This window comes from Ruditapes philippinarum, unplaced genomic scaffold (assembly GCF_026571515.1).
Source record: "Ruditapes philippinarum isolate M1 unplaced genomic scaffold, ASM2657151v2 ctg8010_1_1_1_1, whole genome shotgun sequence".
Classification (NCBI taxonomy): domain Eukaryota; kingdom Metazoa; phylum Mollusca; class Bivalvia; order Venerida; family Veneridae; genus Ruditapes; species Ruditapes philippinarum.
The window spans coordinates 95,269-111,177 of NW_026858118.1; the positions used below are offsets into that span (position 1 = coordinate 95,269).

The following is a 15,909-nucleotide window of genomic DNA, read 5'->3' on the forward strand; positions in this document are numbered from 1 at the left end:
ATTTATGTTGTCAGTATTTATATTTATTTCTTTTTTCCTCTAACCACTAAAGAAATACTTTCGTTAATAATGACCGACTAGAAAATTCTTCATAATTGATTGTAAACGCGGTGTTATTTTGCAAACAATTTTCACGAACTCTTTCTTCTATTTTTAGATTTACTTCTTAAAATGCAGGGGCGTACTTTTGTGCGACGTTATTTTTTATTTTTTTTCTCATTCTCTATTGTCATTATTTTTCCCCTACTATGTCACGTTTCTGTTGATTTTTTTTGTTCTATAACTAGTGATTATAAACAATATATATACATGTATGTATTTGTGGGTGTGTGTGTGTAAAGAGTATCTGTGTTAAAAGTTCCCTCACAATATATTTAATTGTATAATTTATGTTATAGACCTGCTTTTCATACCTGACTCATTTATAGCTACAATATATTGATTACAATGTTATCAACATTGATATACCTGAGTGAAATACAGCTATATGTTTGTCTGTCTGTCTGTCTGTCTGTCTGTCTTGATATGATAGTGACTGGTATTGAATATAAAAAAGTTGAACACAGTTTAATTAAAAAACAAACAAACACAAGAAAAAATATAGTATTGCTTCACAATCTTAGGGAAACCTTAATCGCAAAAAATACTTATAATGAAAATAATTGTTGGAGTCAAAAATTGTCATATGTACTAAAAATCTCAAAGTTTAACTCACCAATTTATTAAAATATGACAAAAGACATGCCCCAGGTTGAGATGTTATTTAACAAAATGATTCTGATTAAAGTAAAATGTAGATTAACATAAATTTGCAGCTTTGTTTATCTGATAATATGCCATCAATAGCGCAATTATGACGTCATAAACCACGCGATAGACCACAATGATTCAGCAATTCAACGTCGAAATAATGCTGGGTAATTAATATGAACAAGAATATTCTATATAAACTAATGTAAGAGAAAATAAAATTATCTGAATTTGACTAGCATTCATTTTGTCAAGTCAGTTCGAATAATTATTTTCGCCACAGCAGTAAAACTTTGAAGTGACATTATAATTCTAGCCAAATGTAAGTGGTCAGTGGACACTTAAAAATAAAAACAACTCGACTTTTTCACCGTAAACATCCAGTAACGCAGGAATGTGCAAATAACGCAGGAATTGTGCAAAAGTAACATAGAATTGTGCAACTTTGCGGCTAAAACGAGCACTGCGATAAGTAAATGTACCAATATATTTGATTGTATACCAAATTGGAAGAAATGAAATAGCGTATACGGTGGCAGAGATATTGTACTTTTAACCTCATCAAAAACTTTTCCATGAAAATGTTTATTTTTCAAAATAATTAAGAAAAATGACAACTTGATTAGCGTATTGATGGCAATTTTTAACATAATGCTAGTAATACTTTATGATTTTTATATTCGGCGTACTTGAGACATTTTCAAATCTACTGGTGTCATATTACACCAAATTTAGCAGTTAAAATGTTATTCTTTTAAAATCTTGTTAAATCTTATTTTACCACCTTCCTTCTATTGTTATACGACACTTGTAGTTTGACAAATGTCTTAAGTATACAGACTATGAAAAAAATGCTTTAAATATTTAAAATGAGCATATTCATTTGATGCAACACAAAAGTCACCTTCAACAGTATTCAGTTTGTCTTTATCATCAATAATCTAAAGAAGTAAACATATTACTGAAAAAAAATTATGCTGGTTAAAGTATAATGTCGTATCAGCCGTATGTGCTAATTCATTTCTTTAAATTTGATTCAGAATAAAATATTTTGGTTCATTTACTTACTGTGTTATTCCTTTTGGCTATAGCGTTTCATAGATTTGGTGTTACTTTTACGTTATTTGCACATTCCTGCGTTACTGGATATACACGGTAATTTTTGCCTCATTTATGTTTTACTATAAATCATTTCATGTAAGCAAAGAAAATGTCTATAAATATCGTTAAGAATGTATTCGTAACGTCCAATTCTTATAAAGAAAGGGGGGTCTATTTATAAGTTAGGGTTTTTTAAACTGTATCATTATAACATTTTCATTTCCAGAAACTGTTGATGGTCAATAACCATTATTAATGTCATTTTCAACTAGGTTTCCGAAGAAGAAAAAAATGGCCGTTAGCTTGGGGTATGTCGGCGGGCAAGCGGGTGGGCAGACGACGACGTGAACAATTTCTTCAGTTAGCAACCATTCCTTTATTTCCCATGGGACTTTGACCAAACTTTCTCAGATGCTTTGTCATTAAGTGCCCTGGTGCATATGGTTGGTCCTGATCTTATGATTTAAACATTTTTGGCAGAATGATTGTCCTTTGTTGTAATTTGTTTACACAACAGGGATATACACTTTCGTTCTCAACTCCGACTACAATGCTGAAGCGTTTTTCACCAAACGTTAACCAAAGCATCATTAAAAGCTCCAGCACATTTTCGAGTGTTATGCAAAAGTATTATGGTCATTGTTGAAGTATATAAAACATGCATATAGAGAAGTGTTCCTCTTAGTACAATTCTTATTTGAATTTAGAAACAACTGAAGCTATTATATTTGATTAAATTTTAATATAATATTTTATGTCTTTGCTATACATTATATCACATCACTGTACAAATTCCATGACGTTGATTAACATGTTGACAGATTTTTTTTTTGCATTTTTCAGCTTAGAATTATGGTCAAAGACGTGGTATATGAGTAAATCACTGTCACTTGTTTGATTAAGGCTATGTTATTCATACTTTTCTATCAATGTTTAAAGACAACATACACATCTAATATATGCATGTAAATTAAATATCCTACTACCATTGTCTCGAGGTATTAAAACCATATGTGGTGCTTATACAATATTTTGTCATATACAAGCAGAAACGGTAAGGTTTATTGCTCCGCGCCCACATACGCGGAGCTATTTGTGTTTGGTTTAAATATATTTATTGCATATATTGTAATCAAACATGATACATAAATTTTCATAACCATACTAACATAATACACGCAATGGATTTTGACGGAAGCACTAGGTGCTTATTGAAGTCAATCTCCATTAGTGATAACTTACAATATAACTAATACATGGCTGGTAGTTGAGCAAGTAAAGAGCATATAACAAATGTGTACTACAACCGCTTCTATTGATTGTTTACAAAATGTTTTGAAAAAAAATCAAAAACTAGGTTATGTGGTATGGCACTTGCATTATTTGTAATTGATAGATATTTTAATATCATATATTAATAGAAAAAAAATAAGAAAGAGGAAAAGAAGAAGGAACATTAAGATGAAAACCAACGTTTAGAGATAAATGATTTTTAGCACATAGACAGTATAAAAACTATTATTATTTTTTAAGTGTTTACCAGTGTAATTGTTAAGTCGTAGACAGTACTTTGCAACATTTACTTGTCATGCAAACCTCCCACTAACTCCGTATTGTCTGATTGAGAAAGAGAAACATCCCCAAACAGAAGAGTATGAAGAGAGACATTTTGAGTGATTTGACGCACTTTTGTAAGAAGGCATGTACGGTGGCAACTATAAAAGTGACAATCGAAAAGATAGTGATAGTTGTTTTCAGGTTGTCCACAATGGCAAAGGGGAGATTGGACAATATTACGAGTGAAAAGGTGATGATTTAGTTTGCTACAATTCATGCGAAGCCTAGCATGTAAGAGCTGTGCCATTCGTGATACGCTCTAAAAAATAAGCGGGCGTACTATCACGGACTGGCATAACTTTACTTTTAAAAACTTTTAAAGTGGGTGAATTTCTTACATCTGTTGATAGGTTATTCCAATCGCGAACTGTCACGGGTAAGAAAGAATTGTAATATACTAATAAGCCTGTGAACGCGTCGTCTCTCTTCTAGGGATGACCAATTCACTTCCTGTTGAAGTAAATCGAGAGAGACCAGAGACACTCGTTTAGGATGTTGTTAAGCATATCCTTTTCAGCCATAGAGCAACTATTCCATATAACATCAGCATATTCTAGAATTGGTCGGATGAAAGAGGTGTATATTACTTCAAGAGATTTTCTATCAAGAGCAAATTTCAGTCTACGTATGATGTGAACCCGTTTCAATGCTTTATTTACTATATAGTTAATATGTTCATGCCAAGAGCAGTCATTTGAAAGAATGATACCCAGATGTTTGTGGTGTTCTACTTCCGGTATAATTTGGCCATGCATGTTAAGAGATGGGTGGTTTTGCTGATGCATTTTTCTACTTAGCAATAGGCAATCGGACTTTGCAGGATTAAACTTAACTAACCACGTATCGGCCCATTCTGTTATTTTTAGGATATCAGATTGGAGGAGTTCTGCATCAGCATTTGGGTTTTCAACAACAATATATAAACTGGTATCGTCGGCACAAAGACGGATATGACTTCCAATCTAAACGACAATATCATTTTTAAAATAAGAAAAATAGGGGTCCTAAAATTGAGCCCTGGGGAACTCCAGCATTTACTGCACGCCTTGCACGGAGGTAAACAATCAACACTCTGTGCTTCAAAATTAACTCTTTAAGGGCATGACTAGTGACATGTCCGGGGTCCGTACTCGACAGCGAAAGCTGCATTTCCGTACTCGACAGCGAAAGCTGCATTTTGTGCCCGTACGGGCGGAAGGACCCTCATTTAGCATAAACCATAGATAGATACATCAGAAACTTTGATATACAGTTTCAACATCAGGTGTATTGTTTTTATATAAATATCTTTATTCCCAATAAATCAATTAACAATAGCTTTTTATATATCACCAATGTCAAGAAGCTTTTATATTTTTGACTCACATAGTGAATTTCTTCAAACCTGCCTTTAAATTCAGGTAATAGTCTTAAATCACTTTTTTTATAATTTCACATAGAAATGCATGTAACATTACTATATTATATTATAAGTCCCTTTGTGACTATTTGTCTATTTGTTACAATTATAATAATGATAAAAACCAGACTTTTATATTTTTATCATGTTACTGACTACAGTTGTACACAGTGCAGTCATGTCACATAATATTTACAAGACTTGTAAGTCTTGTTTGTATTCAATGATATTAATTTCCTTACCAGTGAAGGCATCAGTTTAAGCATTTTTTAAATTGAATATCTGGCTCCTCGTTTTAATTATGGACAGTGCATATGATAAGTATAATTATGCAAAAAATTGTTTACAAAACATTCGGAAAAATCTGCAATGGTACTTGATCTGAATATAACATGACCTCTATGTAGGAATAATTTGGTAAGGTATTTGTAATGAGTGCATTTTTTGCGCGGAGCTCCTCAATTCCTGCATTGCAGCAACATTTGTACTTGTAGCTGTTTGTATTTAAAAATCCCTAAAACAGTGACTACATTTTCCTCACTCAAATTTCTCCTCCCCATTCGCCCATAAATTATGTATATTCACCCTTATACACCCCAGCACTTAACATATCTCGACCTAAATTTTACATTAAATTAGACGGGTATATACCACAGTTATACAATTTGAAAGTATATTTTGTAAAGGACAACCATGACACGGTAACGTGATCATACCAACAAGCCTTTCATTTATATTAAAACGCTATAGGTCAACTTGTTATACAAAGTTAAAATATGGATTCTATTTTTGAACAATTACAAATTGAAATTATTTTTCAGACATATTTATTATTTAAAGCAAGCGGCATGCCTCCAGATCCGATCCATACTATTTTCATGAAAGTTTAAATGTATTAAAAAGTAGATTATTGAGAAGTGCACAACAACAGTAACGTACACATTGCAAACGGTACTTGAATGCCAACACAATTACCAAAGAGGGACACACGAGGCAGATAGCCCCCTTATATAGCCCTTATAGCATGTAAGTCATGCAGTAGAAATATGGTGATAAAAACTTTAAACCCCGCCATTATACTTCCACATAACATAAATTAAAACTTGAATCTTTTGTTTATTTTCTATTTTTCATTTTTTTTTTTTTTTTGCTTTTTCTTGAAAAAGTTTGACTCATCTGGAGACACATAGCTTTTAAAATGGTTGTAATATCACATTACAATTCAACAGTTTGAATTTCATTAGCTATACCTAGATAAAGTACATGAATTAATTTTCAGCCTGGTTTTGTATTTATTTACTTTAAAATAAGTAACAGATATGACATGCAGACAGCTGGCTTAACAACCTTACAGTAATGTTATATTTAAACATTGTTTATATATGTATATAATGTTCTACATCCATCTAAAGCCACATATATAAAATATCACTATAGCAACGATTATGATAATAATTTGATATATAATACATGCTTAAATATACATAAGTTAGCGTTTTAACTTGATAATTTTCAACAGAAATATACCTACGAAATATAAACGTACGAAAGCATCTATTATTAGTACATTAAATATGTAAATATAAGAATCAAATGAAATTACAAAATATCTTAAATGTATTAAGTTCAATATATTATGTATTACTTTAAAAGCAGTTTTGTTAACAATATTTTCGTTTTTAATCTAGATTACAGGCTAACCTGTTGCCTATACGGACCAGTCTGGGACAATGTCTGAAGTAATTCATACTTCATGTAATTATTTTAATGTTTCTATGAATTAATAATATAACATTGCTTACAATTAAATTTCTTTTATGAGGTTCATAACATTGTTGGAGTAAAATTCTGAAAAAATATAGTTTTTATATAAAAATATGATTATAGCAATGAGTAAGGCTTGTGTTGTAAAGTAGAACATTTACAACAGATTGATTATGAACACAAAAGTTATATCCGTATCTGTAATCAACATATTGCACGTACGAGCTGATGTAAGCTTTCTAGTTCACGCTTTCTTTAATCAGTATTATTGAAATCGCACTGCTGTCATTACCAATGAAATCTTCTTAATGTTGTATCATGCCTTTCCCAAATGTCTACACCGGTCAGATTTCTAGACCCATTCCCAATGCCAAACGTGTTTATTTTAACCAATCTTTGAAAAAATCCCAATCAAACTGAAATGCTCGATATAAAAACTGACACTTTTGCTGGATTTATTTCGAATATGGTATCACACAGATGTTTCCTAACATTTCATTGTCAAATTTTAATGTATGCTATGAATGCTATTTACATTGGCTTGAATAAACTATTGTGCACATTTCCAAAATACTATGCCAAAGGTGCAGAAAGGGGGTTTCATAAGGTACCAAATATTTTTCCCTCACAGCAATGTTACGATGCAAAATTTCCAAAGCTGGACAAGGTACTTTCTCCCAATATGGTTCAGAAAAGTATAATATGGTATAATGTGAATTAATGTTTGATAGTCAGTGGGAGTTAAAACAGTGTCAGTTAAGTTAACTGACATTTTCTTTTCAAGGTTGCAGGGTCTGTTATTGAGAGGACTTTGTTCAAACATTTTATCAAGTTTCTTGGTATTGCATCTCTACAGCTTTGTATAAATGCAACCTTTGTCACCCTGTCAGCAGGGTTCGACTTTTGAAATACCCTCTTCAGAAATCCCACACCGAATTGTTCCTGTTAAGACTGCAATGCCGCAATGTTTGTACCTTTTGGTATGAAACCTATCAAATAGTCGTGAAAAATACATTAGTAAAAACCTAATTGTAAATCATGTATCATTTGTATTGATGTTCTTTGAGTACTGTGAATTTGTTTTGAGAACAATTGATACACCTATGGTATACTGAATAGATAAACCCGGACTTTGCATTACGAGAACATTGGAGTCTCACAGTTATACTGTATAAATACGAGTACAATAGATGGGTAATAAGTACCGTACTTGTGCAAGAAATACATGAAATGTGCCGCTGATACGGAAAGAGCGACTTCAGTACAGTAAAAATACATAAAGTACATAAATAAACGCCTAGAAAACAGTAGCAGTGCCTAGTGTACAGCATAAACGTATAGAGTACATTAGAAGCGCCTAATATAGTTCAGAGGAAAATCGTTGAGTACAGTCGAAATGGCTGAAGTAAAAGGTCAATCAAAGGTCAATGTCATATAGACATTATTCCACCTTTATGTTTGGTTTGTTTTTTTCCACACATAAATCAATTCCGTACATAAATGACATAATAACTTAAATTCAATATTTTGAATTTCATGGACAAGTTTATTTAAAGCTCAATGTCAAGGTGAGTTGACCCTATTATAATGCCTTGTCCCTAAAAAGGTTGTTTTTGTCAAATATGAAAAAATACACTGATTAATGGATTAAGTTATAGTCAGTTATAGCCATAATCTGTGAAAGTGAAATAATTTGAATTCAATGTCAAGGTCATACATGAGTCAAGGTCAATTTAAGTTTGTTTTACATGAAAGTGAAAGATGCTGTGTCTTAACATATAGTAAATTCAATAAAAAAACAAGTTAAATCAAGTGAAAGAAAAAAACCAAGAGAAGTTCATTAATTTGACCTTGTCATACAGTCAATTTAAGGTCACATCAAATTTATACAATATGTTGTTTTGTTAGCAAGTCTTGTTTTTGATTTTTCAAGTGTAAATCGAATCCGTACATAATTACAAAATCGAAAAATCAATAATTAAACCTTGACAGAAAAGGTTATTCAAAGCTCAAGATCAATGTCTGTTAAACCTTTTAAGAGCTTTGTTCAAATTGTTGTTTTTGTAAAAATATGAATATGATCAATTTATTAATTACAAAGGTACAGTCCATTATAGTAAAACTCAGAAAAAAAATCAAAAATTTTACCTTCAAAGTCAAGGTCACTTTGAGTTAAAAACATAATGGTTTCATCCATAATAATGTTATTATATAATGTATGTCCATTAAAAATTACAAAGTTATAGCCAATAACACCAAAAAAATAGAGAAAAAATCAATAATTTGACCTTTAAGGTCAATGCATGCTCATACAGTAAAGTAAACATCTTAGGTACAGTGGAAACGCCTAGAGCACAGTGCACGGTCTTAAAGTAAAGTTAAAAAGTCTTGAGTACAGTTAAACCACCCATCGCCCAGTAAACTCATATAGTAAATAACAAACGCATTGAGTACAGTAGAAATGCCTAGAGCATGGTGTTTTTCCTATAGTAAAGTAGAAACGCATTGAGTACAGTAGAAACGTCTAGAGCACAGTGCCTGTTTTTATAGGAAAAAACAGAAACGTCTTGAGTGCAGTAGTAACGCCTAGGGCACAGTGCATGCTCGTATAGTAAAGTAGAAACGACTTGAGTACAGTAGAATTGTCTAGACCAAAGTGCATGCTCATATAGTAAAGTAGAAACGATTTGAGTACATTAGAAACGTCTGGAGCACAGTGCATGCCCATATAGTAAAGTATAACGACTTTAGTACAGTAGAAACGTCTGGAGCACAGTGCATGCTCATATAGTAAAGTAGAAACGCCTTAAGTACAGAAGAAACGCCTAGAGCATATAGCATGCTCATATAGTAAAGTAGAAACGTCTTGAGTACAGTAGAAACGCCTAGAGCACAGTGCATGCTCATATAGTAAAGTAGAAACGCCTTAAGTACAGAAGAAACGCCTAGAGCACAGTGCATGCTCATATAGTAAAGTAAAAACGACTTGCATACAGAAGAAACGCCTAGAGCACAGTGCATGCTCATATAGTAAAGTAGAAACGATTTGAGTACATTAGAAACGTCTGGAGCACAGTGCATGCCCATATAGTAAAGTATAACGACTTTAGTACAGTAGAAACGTCCGGAGCACAGTGCATGCTCGTTATAGTAAAGTAGAAACGCCTTAAGTACAGAAGAAACGCCTAGAGCATAGTGCATGCTCATATAGTAAAGTAGAAACGCCTTAAGTACACAAGAAACGCCTAGAGCATAGTGCATGCTCGTATAGTAAAGTAAAAACGACTTGCATACAGAAGAAACGCCTAGAGCACAGTGCATGCTCATATAGTAAAGTAGAAACGCCTTAAGTACAGAAAACGTCTAGAGCATAGTGCATGCTCATATAGTAAAGTAGAAACGTCTTGAGTACATAAGAAACGCCTAGAGCACAGTGCATGCTCATATAGTAAAGTAAAAACGACTTGCATACAGAAGAAACGCCTAGAGCACAGTGCATGCTCATATAGTAAAGTAAAAGCGACTTGCATACAGAAGAAACGCCTAGAGCACAGTGCATGCTCATATAGTAAAGTAGAAACGACTTTAGTACAGTAGAAACGTTTAGAGCACAGTGCATGCCCATATAGTAAAGTAGAACGACTTAAGTACAGAAGAAACGTCTGGAGCACAGTGAATGCTCATATAGTATAGCACAAACGCGTTGAGTACAGTAAAACACCAAGAACATCGTGCATGCTCATATAGTAAAGTAGAAACGCCCTTTAGTACAGAAGAAACGCATAGAGCATAGTGCATGCTCATATAGTAAAGTAGAAACGCCCTTGAGTACAGAAGAAACGCCTAGAGCACAGTGCATGCTCATATAGTAAAGTAGAAACGCCTTGAGTACAGTAGAAACGTCTAGAGCACAACGCATGTTCATATTGTAAATTAGAAACGCCTTGAGAACAGTAGAAACGCCTAAAGCACAGTGAGTGCTCACATAGTAAAGAAGAAACGCTTGAGTACAGTAAAACACCAAGAACATCGTGCATGCTCATATAGTAAAGTAGAAACGCCCTTAAGTACAGAAGAAACGCATAGAGCATAGTGCATGCTCATATAGTAAATTAGAAACGCCTTGAGTACAGCAGAAATGTCTAGAGTACAGTTAAAACGCCTTAAGTACAGTACAAGCGCCTTGGATACAGTAGAAGTGCTTTGCGTACAGTTTAAACGCAAAGAGTAAAGTAGAGTACAGTCTAAAATTCAGTTAGTAAAAGCGTCTGGAGTTCAGTAGAAATACATTAAGTACAGAAGAAGCACTTTGAGTAGAAACGGCTAAAGTAAGTCAAATCGCCAATAGTAAAATAAATAGAAAAGCCTACAGTACGGTAAAAGCGCTCAGAGTACTGTTTATGCGCCCTGGGTACATAGCATGCCTTTGATGCGTTAAAACAAACATATTGTTAACTGTTTAATGGGAACAAAGAAAGTTTGAAAAAAGCAGTAATTAGAGGTCTTTGATTAGCCAAAATAGACAAAAAAGCATTTTTATGTACCTCCTACAAGAAGTTCTAATATTTCACGTAATTCCGGTGAGTCATCATCTCCCAGGCCAGCACAATCAACTATATGTGGCAGTTTGAGCAAAATTGCATCAATCTTTTCTCTCATTGAATCATCTCGGAAAGTCTTCAGGTAAACACCACAGTTGTAATATCTATATACATTGAATATTTTAAATTGAAACTCTTTAAGTGATTTTTAATAATTAGAAATTATGAAGTTTAATGTTCACCGAAAATGTTTTATCTCACACATGAGAAGATCGAAAGATCCTGACGGGGTTTAAGCCCCTAGCGGTAAGGGGCAAGTTGTTTGACGTCAATATCAATTACTAGTCAATTACTACTCAGCCACGGTCTTTGAATATAAATATCTTAAAATCAATTATCTTCAATAAGTATTTTTCACAAACCTTTCACAGTCAAGGGTAACAGACAGCGCGTGACCGCTTCCAACACGTTTACACTGTTTGACATATTTATTTTCATCACTTATCGTTAAAGATCCAGAATGAGACAGTTCATTTCTTTATGACTGTAGAATTCTTATGTTATCCAATTCGTCCGCGGGTGTTTTACCTCTACACAGCTGTAAAATGATTTTGGTTAAAATTGCCATGTCCCATGTGTTTATGTCTGTTATGCCATTTTTAGAATTATAAATTCGACCCATTTCCTTTTTCTTCATGTTTTTACTATAAAAATATTACAGCGGTAACGGCAGCCAGTGTCAAACACTGGCTGTCAGTACTAACAGGTATCTCTAGCTCTCGGGTGACTGTTTAGTTATCCTCGAGCTCTCGGGTAACTGTTAAGTTATCCTCGAGCTAGAGATTCCGGTCTGTACCGGCAGCCAGTGTAAGATTCTTATATTCTAGCACCTTTGTAAACGGTAGATAATTCTGTCTGAAATGCACTAATTTTTTTGTAATCCTTGCCGTATGGACTTGGAAGTTGTTTCCCTTTGACTGTCTCTTGTAATAAAGAATATAGAGCCGTACATTTTTTGTCCTGTAAAATTATGTCAGTGAACTTTTTTATGCTGTTAAGTATTGTAGCAGATTTTCTAAACTTTTTCCTTTTAATTTCCCTTTAACTTTTACTACATTGAAGACAACAAAATTCACTTTTAAATTCAGATTTTATTTTCACTTTTACATCCAACTATACTTTTTAATCACCTTTTAACAACCTTTTTTAACACTTCTACACTTCACTTCTTTTACACTTTTTACACTACACTTCTACGCTTCTTTTACACTTTTGCGCTTCTACACCTATACGCTTCTCACAAAATAAAGATTGTAATTCACTTATATAGTGTTGCTTCCCGCCAATTTAAGGAGTCATGAATATCATGATATGGAGTAATTCATAAGTGAAATAAATTCCCGCCAATACCAAAATACACAATTCATAAGTTTTGGAGTAAAAGAAATATAATATTTTCCCGCCAAATACAAACAGACATAATTCTCATGATTAGGAGTAAAACAAAATCGTGTAATTCACGACACTCCGGCCAACAAAAATTAAAATATGATATCTTTCACTAAAATAGTACCTATTAAAATTGCTCTTTAAATATTCTCAAAATGCAAGAATTGAAACAAACTTCTTCTTAGAAAATTAAACTCATACTTGCGCAATAAATTTAAACAAATAGTTATAATGAAAACATATTTTTAAACATAATGAACGAAACATACTCCTGTTTTCTTAAACAAATCTTTCAATTTATAAACATTTACAATATCTGTTTCAAAGCAATGTATGTATGTAACATTTAATACATATAAATAGTTCAACTTGTTTCAGTAGTTTTTTTATATAAATGTCTAAGCAACATACGATATAGAACATCCCTTGTTCTGTTGAACTAAAAGTCAGTACCTCAGTACATTATTATTCATTTATTGCATTGTGTATAGCAATGGTAATCGTCTTCATATTCAACGCGACAAAACACAGGTTCTTCCCCTCTATATGTAGTATAATATTGCTCCAAATTATTCGCGCGTAAAATCACCATGTGTTATAACTATGCTCCAAATTATTAAGCGCGTACAGTCATGTGATATGAAATAATTCGTCTCCCTATTTTATTCGTACAATATTTTCAAGGATAAAATAATATTATTCTTATTGTTTTGTAATTCGTGCATAAATATATTCACACTCTATTTTTCAAAAAATAATTCAACTGTTCATACACGCGTATGCGGATTTCCCCAACAACACAAAAGTATTGTCTTTAAATACCTATGGATTGTTAATTACTTAAGAAGATTTTTAAGGCGTAATTTCGCTAAATTTGCTGCCTTTCTCTCGGGACGTATACCAGTTTCTTTCTTTGCGTTTGGTCTTATATCCTCTGTCTCTGGAATAAGAAGTTTTGAAGTTTCAATAGGATAAAGTAAGCTTAAAGGTCTTTTAAGCACTTTTTTGGATGCAGTTTCAATATCTGCAGAACGAACACAACCATCGGAACTAACATACAGATGAATGACTTTTCCTAGCCTCCAGCTACCTCTACTAGTATTATCTTTGATAAGCACTACATCACCTACATTTGGATTGAATTGAACTTTATGTTTTCCTTGTTTTAGATTTGTTTGTGTTCTTTCCCTAAGACTACATAAATATTCGTCTTTCCATATTTTCCAGAAGGAATCTAAAAGCCGCTGTCCTTTTTTCCATATTGCCAACAATTTATCCTCTGAACTTTCTATCACCTTAAAATCGGGGTCATCTGAAGATATTTCAATTTCAGAAAACCCAGCATTCGGGTTTAAACATATGAAGTGTGAAGGTGTCAGCGTGATATTGGAGTTTATATCTTCTCCAACATAAACTAAAGGGCGACAGTTCACAATAGCTTCAACTTCCTTTATGACAGTTATAAGCTGGTCGCTGTCCAATAACTTTTTTCCAATAGATTTACGTAAACTTCTTTTAGTTAAACCAACAAGTCTTTCATAGAAGCCGCCCATCCATGGAGCGATTTCTACAATGAACCTCCATTTAATACCCTCACATGAACTGTAGGTTTGAACATCATCACTTTTCAAAATTGAACTCCATAGCAACTCAATTGTACGTTTTGCCAGCTTAAAATGTAACGCATTGTCACTGATGACCTCTTGTGGTTTTCCTCTGCATGCTATGAATCTCCGAAAACTGTTTAAAAATGCATTTGTTGTCATGTCTTTGACCATTCTAGATGAACTGCACGTGTGACCATACATGTATATAGGCACACCCACACCTTTTTTATGGTTTGATTGTCCCTTATGTATAATGGTCCGAGATAATCCAATCCAATATGACTGAAAGGTGTTGATTTTGTAACTCTTGAACGAGGCAACGGAAGCCATAAGAGGCATTTTATACGCACCTCCTTCAACTCGACGACACAATAAGCACTTATGAAGAACTTTTCGTACCGTAGCTCTTCCGCTCGGTATCCAGTAGCGATATCTAAGTTGACTTAGTGTTTGAGACACACCTGAGTGAAGCAAACGCTTATGTTCCCTTTCGACAATTGACACTGTTAAAGGATCATCGCGAGGTAGCAGTAACGGATGTCTAGCAGACTCCGTTAAACAAGCATTTTCTAAACGACCCTTTGCACCTCAAAAGGCCGTTTATATCAATGAACACACCCAGTTGCTGCTGTAAATTGCATTTTTTCTTTCCTCTGATAGATTCATAAACTTCCAAAAGATGTTTGTATTGCGCATGTTTTATCCACATATTTTCAGCTTCTTGAATTTCTTTTGATGTTGGAATATGTGAATCATAGTTTTCCTTTTTCATATTTACCGATTGCTCTTTTAACATATGCTGTGACACGTAATAGCTTCGTCACCGAAGAATATTTTGTTTGATCAATTTCAAATGGAGCACACGAAGGAAAACATTTGTTCTTTGCTCCATATGCAGAAACACACACATTTTCACTTCTCTTCTTTTCTTTTACATTACATTTTGTTGCTATTGCTTTGTCCATTCTATCATCTTCTTTAAACGTTAACTCATCTAATGTCCTTTCTGAAATGTCTTGCAATAGCCACTCAGGACCATGCCACCATGACGAATTTTTCACAAGATCTTTTGTAGAGCAACCCGACTGGCTATATCAGCAGGATTGTCTCTAGACGTAACATAATGGAAGGACACATGTTTGTGGTTTTTTTATTTCATTAACTCGATTTCTAACAAACAACGGAAGCTGTTTTTCCGACATAATCCATTTTAATGCACACTGAGAATCTGAGAACAAATGAACTTCGTCAATATGCATCTTTATTTGCTCTTGTATAAAGGCTAAACATCGTACCCCTATAAGTACAGCAAGGAGTTCAAGTCGTGGAATACTGATGTTTGAAGTTGGAGCAAGTCGAGTCTTTGAAAATACTATTTCGATGTGCTGTTGTGAATTCCCTTTCTGCATCAAATATATAACGGTAGCGTATGCTTTGGTAGAGGCATCACAGAAACACACAAGAATATTTTTGTTATCACCTTCACTTACAATGCATCGTGGGTTGGCATGTTCACTTATTTCACTGAGATCTCGTTGAATTTCATGCCATACAACAGTGTCTTCTTCGTCAATTGGATGGTCCCAATCGACTTTTTTCTTCCACAGTGTTTGAATGAGTACTTTTCCTCTTAGCGTAACTGGTGAAAATATACCTAGAGGGTCAAATACAGAGGCAATTT

General features: G+C 33.5%; 1 protein-coding gene across 1 annotated transcript; it reads right to left on the minus strand.

Moving 5' to 3' along the window:
* Positions 1-13,457: 13,457 nt before the first annotated feature.
* LOC132752171 (uncharacterized) lies at positions 13,458-14,567 on the minus strand. Its single transcript, XM_060742464.1, has one exon. It carries the CDS (start codon positions 14,565-14,567, stop codon positions 13,458-13,460), a length of 1,110 nt encoding a protein of 369 aa, XP_060598447.1.
* Positions 14,568-15,909: the final 1,342 nt, after the last annotated feature.

What these genes read in the sequence shown, in the direction of transcription:
- LOC132752171 (XM_060742464.1), bottom strand. Translation starts at nt 14,567, where the DNA reads ATGCCTCTTATGGCTTCCGTTGCCTCGTTCAAGAGTTACAAAATCAAC.